This window comes from Miscanthus floridulus, chromosome 4 (genome assembly GCF_019320115.1).
Source record: "Miscanthus floridulus cultivar M001 chromosome 4, ASM1932011v1, whole genome shotgun sequence".
NCBI lineage: Eukaryota > Viridiplantae > Streptophyta > Magnoliopsida > Poales > Poaceae > Miscanthus > Miscanthus floridulus.
In genome coordinates, this window is record NC_089583.1 from 96004825 (window position 1) to 96011388 (window position 6564).

The window sequence follows — 6564 nt, forward strand, 5'->3', positions numbered from 1 at the left end:
CATACTATGCATTTGTGTTGGTTGTTTATTATGATTTTTATGAGTTCTTATAACATGTTTATACATCGATTAGAATGTCTTGAAAATTTTCTAAGGTTTTGTTAGATATTATTTCCATTTTCTAGAGATAAATGTATTTTTTGAAGCATCTAGAGATATTTTTCATGATCTCTAAATACTTTATTTGGGTTTGGTATATCCCAATATATCTTTTAAAATTTTGAAAATCTTATATATACATTTTACGTGGTTAAAAATCTTATCAAGTAATTGCCAATTCTTTTTAACCAAAAAAGATAAGGCCACCTTTAAAAACACCACAAACCAAGGCAGAAACAAACCAAGGCAGAAAGGTAATTTGAATGGTTTTAAGAGTTTATCTGGTAAAATGATTGGTTTTAAAGTTTGAGGAGGGAATCAGACTATGGTGACGTAAGAGACTATCGCTAAGAGCTGGTACTTATATAGGCCATTACACCGTCCAATCTTCCGAATGCGTTATATACACTTCAGAATAAAACACCATACTGAACTCAAGGGGTACTACCAATAAGCCTGCAGCCCTCTCAATCAATACTCAGTGGTAACCAATCAAATTGATATGCATCCATCTTTTCCAAAGAATAAAGACATGAATGGCCCCTTATTCACACACAAAATTGCGGAGGTGCTTCAGAGTTCCAACGCTGATGATGCGAGCTGTTTTTCTTGAGCTTCCACAGAGCTGCGTGCGTAGCTAACCCACCCTCTGCGCCACGGCTGACTTACTCAACCGCTTGCTCTCGTGGATCTTGGCGTACACCCGCTTCGTCCGGACGCAGAGCAGGACGTCGAGGCCGAACCCGACGACGCAGGCGAGCGCCATGATCAGGAAGACGAGGCGGTAGCAGTGTGCGCCGACGCAGGTGTTGCCGCCGCCGGGCACCGCGGTGGCTTCCGCGTCGTAGAGGAGTCCCGCCAGCAGGCCCGAGAAGAGGAATGAGCCGAGCGGCAGGTTGAGGATGAGGATATTGTAGATGAGACCGTAGTACTTGAGGCCGAATAGCTCTGACGCCGTAGGCACGGTGACCGCCAGCCGCACGCCGTAGCACATGCCGACGACCACCGAGCCGATGAAGAGGGAGCCTGGCATCGCCAGCGCCATCACGATGTATCCGACGGCCATCAGAACCTGCGAGGCCGCGTTCCACAGCGGGCGTGGAATTGCTCGTGTCCTGGGAATTTTGAAATGTCCATTAAGGTGGTCAGATATTATGTCAAAAAAAAAGAAAAAAAAAGATGCATCCAGGAAATGCAGTAAAATGACAAGCATTTTCTTCTTATGGCCGGAAGAACGAGGATACGAGATCAGAACTAGGTGTAGTTTGGTTCACAATCAGCAACAGCAACGCAAAGGGAATGGATAAATGACGGTAATGGGAGTGGAAGTATGGAACATGTCCTCGCTTGTTTTGTTTGGTTGAGCAAGCGGTCAACGAACGGATTTCTGCAAGCGCGGCATCTGTTGCCCCGGCATCAGAATACAAAACTAATGCAATTGGATGATGCTGTGATGGAATTTTCCTGTAAAACGAGCGAACCAAACAACACCTAAAATCAACGGTTCCTTACGATGTACTCATTGTATAAGTTGTAAAAGTTTCTCCGAAAGGATACCAAACTTTGTTTTTGCAGATGAACAATGACAGTCGAAAGCGATGGCGCACTATGCCTCTGAAACATCACCTAATACTGAATCTAACAAGTCGACTGAGATATCACTCTTTCAGGCATAAAGAAAGCTGGAACCGGCACAAAGGCCACAAGCTCCACGTGACGCACTATGCCACCGTCAGAGGAAAAGGACATGCACTTCGCTGGTGCAGTAACCAGTAGTAAATAGTTATGGCTCCGATCCCTCAGAGCACCTACACTAATTGGTGCACAGAACAAGCAGCGGCAGCGGCTGCGCTGTGCAGCAAAGACAGCCGATCAGGCTCTTACCCACAGGCCACAGCTACCCGTTGCTTATCTGTTTGTACCGATGCACCTGACACATACAATTATATTCCTAAGGCTATTCCCGGTCCAACTTTCGCTGGTTCGCTAGGTTGTATTTGGCTTATCGACCGACGAATAGTATTTTTCTCTCACGCTAAACTAACTAATAGTACTTTCAGTCGTGGCTTATCAGCCAAACAAATTACTAGTCACATTGGTTTGTGGCAGGACCAATTTCTAAATATGTAAATAAATAGATTCCGCAAACAAACAAGTTACAATTTCTTTAACAATCTTAATAGACGATGTTGAATAAAATAGCAGTAGGGGTACGCCCCTCCTGTTCAACGTCAAAAAGAAAAAAAAACGCGATGTTGAATTTTGTGAACCGAGCGCGACACTAATCGATTCCGTACTACGGAGCTAGCACTGCGACTCGTTCGGATGGCAGGGCTACCGAGGAATTTAGACGGTGTGAAGGAATTTCGGAGAAATTTGTGAGAAAAAAATATTAGTTTTAATAAAAAAAAGGAGTGGGTTAAGTCGAATTTAAAGGCAAACGAACGGGCCGAATAGACACGTGGGGAATTTCTACTTCCTTTTTCAGTTCTATGATTCTAGTATGATCGTGACCCTACCTCATTTGGTCACGGAGGATTTGGAGTTGTATGATTCCATGCCAAATGGGGAGAGGCCGAGAAGGAAGGGTAATAACTTACTTGATGAAGTGCTCGGAGATGGTGCCGGAGGCGATGCGACCGAAGAATCCCCAGATGCTGGTCATGGAGACGAAGAGGGAGACGTCGACGTAGCCCATGGCCACGCCCATCTGCCCCAGGTTGTTCATCACGGCCAGCCCCGTGCCGACGCCCATGAGGAACGACGCGAACATCAGCCAGAAGTCCAGCGACGTCAGCGCCTGCGCGATCGTGTGCTCCTCCCCGAGCCGCGGCCGCTCGCCGGGGGCCCGCGCCTCCTCCTCCTCAGTCCTCCCCGCCGCTTTTGCCGCGAGAAGGAGCGGCGCGGCGGCCGCCGCCAAGGAGTAGTCCGCCTCCTCGAGGTCGGCGTTCGCGGCCTTGCGGGTCTTCACCCACGATTTCCACGCCAGGAGCGCCGGCACGGTGGCGGGGGACGCGAGTAGCACCAGGAGCACGGCGATGAAGACGGCCGAGACGACCCCGCCGCCGCCGCCGAGCCCCGTGAGGTCCGCGGCGAGGAGGTACAGCGCGATCGCCACGGCGAGCGAGTTGATCGCGGCGAAGCAGCGCCCGTCATCCTCATCGTCCGCGGCCGCGGCCGCGGCGCCGCCGGCCGGGCCCTCGCGGAGGAACACCATGGCGAGCGCGCAGACCGCGGCAGGCACGACGGCGAGCATGACGAGGAACGAGGCCGGGTCGTCGGCGAAGAGCGCGGAGCAGGTGTCGGTGAAGATGGCGGTGCTGAGGCCGACGTAGCCCTTGAGCAGGCCGGAGACGGGGCCCCTGCTCCGGCGGAAGTTGCGGATGCAGGTGACGAGCACGGCGGTGTTCATCCACGTGGTGCTGTTCCCGCCGAGGCAGAGGAAGACGCACATCTGCCAGTAAGGGAGCGGCGCGACGGTCCTGGACACGACCATCCACTGCGCGCCGTAGCCGAGGAGGCCCTCGAGGGAGCCGATGGCGAGGAGGAGCCAGGTCGGGACGCGGTCGGAGGCGAGCCCCGCGAGGAGGCCGAACGCCTTGCCCACGTCCTTGGCGACGGAGAGGCCGTTGAGCTGCAGCTGCGTCAGGCCCATGAGCGTCTTGAGCGCGTGCGAGTAGTTGGAGAAGGTGTAGTTGTTGCCGGAGATGCACTGCACCCACACCGCCGTCACCAGACCCAGCCACCGCTCCCACCGCGTCCCCGCCATTGCGTCCAGCGCCGCTGCCACCATCGTTTTTGCTTCCGCCTTTCCCCAAATCCCCGCCCAGTCGCACTGGCGCTTGCTCGCTTCAAGTTCAAGCTTGGCCGCGTCCCGAGGAGGAGGAGGTGGTATGGAAGGGAGGCGGCAAGCAGGGGCGGTGGAGGCGCGTCGCTTTCCGGTGCGTGCCGGGGGCGGGCGTCGGGTTACGAACGGCTCGTCGCTGTTGGGGTTTAGGAGGGACTAAGCAAGAGGCAAGCAGGGGACGGTGGTTTTATAAGCGGCTGAGAGCTTGGATTTGTGGGGGATGGTACGGCTTCTTCTTGGAGTAATTTATTTATGAAAAAGGTATGATGGCGATGTTTGCGACCATTTTTCCTTTTTGCTCCTTCGCCGTGAGGAGGAGGTTCTGTAATGTTTGATTTTTGATGGAAAGGGACCATCTGTTTCCAATTTCCATTAAGTATTGGTAAATGATATTTTTGTCCTCGTCGGCACGTTAGACTTAACCCTTTTTTATCCCCTGGACCCTAGGCAGGGTTAGCATTGGTAAATGCGTCCCCTGGCAGCGATTATGTTACCGCTAGTATACTCTGTGTTTAACGCTCCTATTTTTGGAACGGTGATTGCCAGAACCGAGAACTCGCTGATACGGTCGAGGAAATGCTGCTGCCAATGCCATAGGACAGTTAGACTACACAGCAAGAGCACGAAGGTGAGGTTACGGACTTGGACATGGCAAACGACACCGTGCAAGAGTCTCGACGTCTCTTGGGAATTACTCCCGCGCTCCGGCTCGGCACCCCGACTTTCGCTTCGACTCCCAGAGACTGACCCTTGGAGAGCTCTTCTTAAGTCTAAGGGGTGTTTCCTAAAATTTATGTCACATTGAATATTTAGATATTAATAAGGAGTATTAAATATAGATTAATTACAAAACTAATTACATAGATGAAGGTTAATTTGCGAAACGATTTTTTAAACCTAATTAATATATCATTAGCACATATTTACTGTAGCATCAAGTTGTCAAATCATAGACTAATTAGGCTTAAAAGATTCGTCTCGCAAATTAGTCGTAAGTTGTGTAATTAGTTTCGTAATTAATCTATATTTAATACTTCATGCATATGTCCAAATATTCGATGTGACAGAAATTTTAGGAGCGCCTAAAGAACCAAACAGGACCTAAGTACGTGTCGGGTTCATAAATCCAGGGTCTCCGATAGGTCCGCTTCACAGCATAAGTTAGACCCAGCAGATGGCATCACAACAACACGTGACTCCTAGGGCCGCCCCAGTTACCTAACGACAGGCCGAAAGAGCAAACTAGTCTCCAACCAGAATGCGTGGTCAAGGAGGGGACGATGCTCGCTTCTGACTCCGATCCGATTTTTTCAACCGGGAATGCGGAGAACCTCTGCTTACAGCTCTGCTCCGACCGACACAGTCGGAACCAACTGGGAACAACCTGACCAGAGACGCCCGCTCGGTGAGGACCAAGAATCAAGCAGAGCAGATAAGGCAAGGCACTCAAGTCAACCGCAGTACCGAGGACCGTACCCTGCACACCTGCAGGACAGTATCGCCAGGTCATATCCAGAAGGGTGCTATGCAACCTTTCTGACATGTCAGAACACGAACAGTGTTATGAGCGCCGTCATTTGTCCTACAGTATGGTAGGCGCCGATATTTACCATACCATAAAAATACAATGGAGCCGCCATATGCATCTGGACGTCAACAGTATTATGGACGTCGACAAACTGTCTTGTACCCGATGCGTTGGCAACAAGACTAGGTAGCACACACACTCTCACTCTATCTGTTGTAAGGCCATCCCCTTCACCTATAAAAGGTGATACGCTCTCTTCCAACAGAGGCAGATGATCCCATCTCTCTCTCCTAAGCTTTAGACATTCTGAGCACTCGAACAACTCCACAGCTCTAGAACTCTAAAACTACACAGAGCATATGTTTCAATACTTAGCGCACGTTGGAGCTTCTGTCACTCTTGACCCTTCGGTTCAGAGTCCGACCGGACCTTCGACACCCCCTGCTTATTCCTATTCGTTTGTGACCCTTGGCGCTCGACACAGCACGCTGTGCCACATGTGCATAACCCGGCTAGCGGCGCCCGGGGTCACGCCCGTCAGGATCCAGCGCAACATCATGGATGGAGGAAATGATCCCCCACAGTTCGCTCGGTCTGGCCAGAACATCGCCGCTGCGGCAATGCTTCTGCGCGGCCTTCCCAAGCCTATCGTACCCCCAGGAGCAGGCGATCCACCGGAACCTCCGGGCGCTGGTGGCAACCGTCGCCATGCAACAGGCGGAGAGCTTCGCGTCACTGACACCGGCTCGCGGTCTCTTTCCCTATCGGGGGAATGGGGGCGCACCAGTCGAATCGCTCCATCTGCTCACCACTACTAGGCGTCGGGCGTGGAACAGGAGGCCGCAACTGCACCACGGCCTAACCCGACGCTCGCTCCACACCGACCACCTGTGCGCGAATGGCTCGGGCCGAACCGAGACGCTCGTAGCATCATCAACAATCGGCGTCAAGTCCGCGTGTGATGATGACGTCCATCAAGGGGCGGTAAGGGTAGGCGACATGGGCCCCGGCCAGACCATCGAGGGGAGTGGGGAAACGCACCGCAAGCATGGTCGCCAACCAGACGACCAGAGTCCCAGGCTGGACGGCC

General features: G+C 52.1%; 1 protein-coding gene across 1 annotated transcript; it reads right to left on the minus strand.

The window, feature by feature from the left end:
- Positions 1–566: 566 nt before the first annotated feature.
- On the minus strand, positions 567–4114 carry LOC136552204 (protein NUCLEAR FUSION DEFECTIVE 4-like). Its single transcript, XM_066543740.1, has 2 exons — positions 2700–4114; positions 567–1214 (listed from the first exon to the last, which is right to left on the minus strand). The coding sequence occupies exons 1-2, from the start codon at positions 3890–3892 to the stop codon at positions 737–739; spliced, it is 1671 nt and encodes a 556-aa protein (XP_066399837.1). The 5' UTR covers positions 3893–4114; the 3' UTR covers positions 567–736.
- Positions 4115–6564: the final 2450 nt, after the last annotated feature.

Coding starts and splice junctions, on each gene's coding strand:
- LOC136552204 (XM_066543740.1), bottom strand. CDS start 3,892: ATGGTGGCAGCGGCGCTGGACGCAATGGCGGGGACGCGGTGGGAGCGG. Junction 1,215..2,699: donor ATCTCCGAGCACTTCATCAA/GTAAGTTATTAC, acceptor CAAAATTCCCAG/GACACGAGCAATTCCACGCC.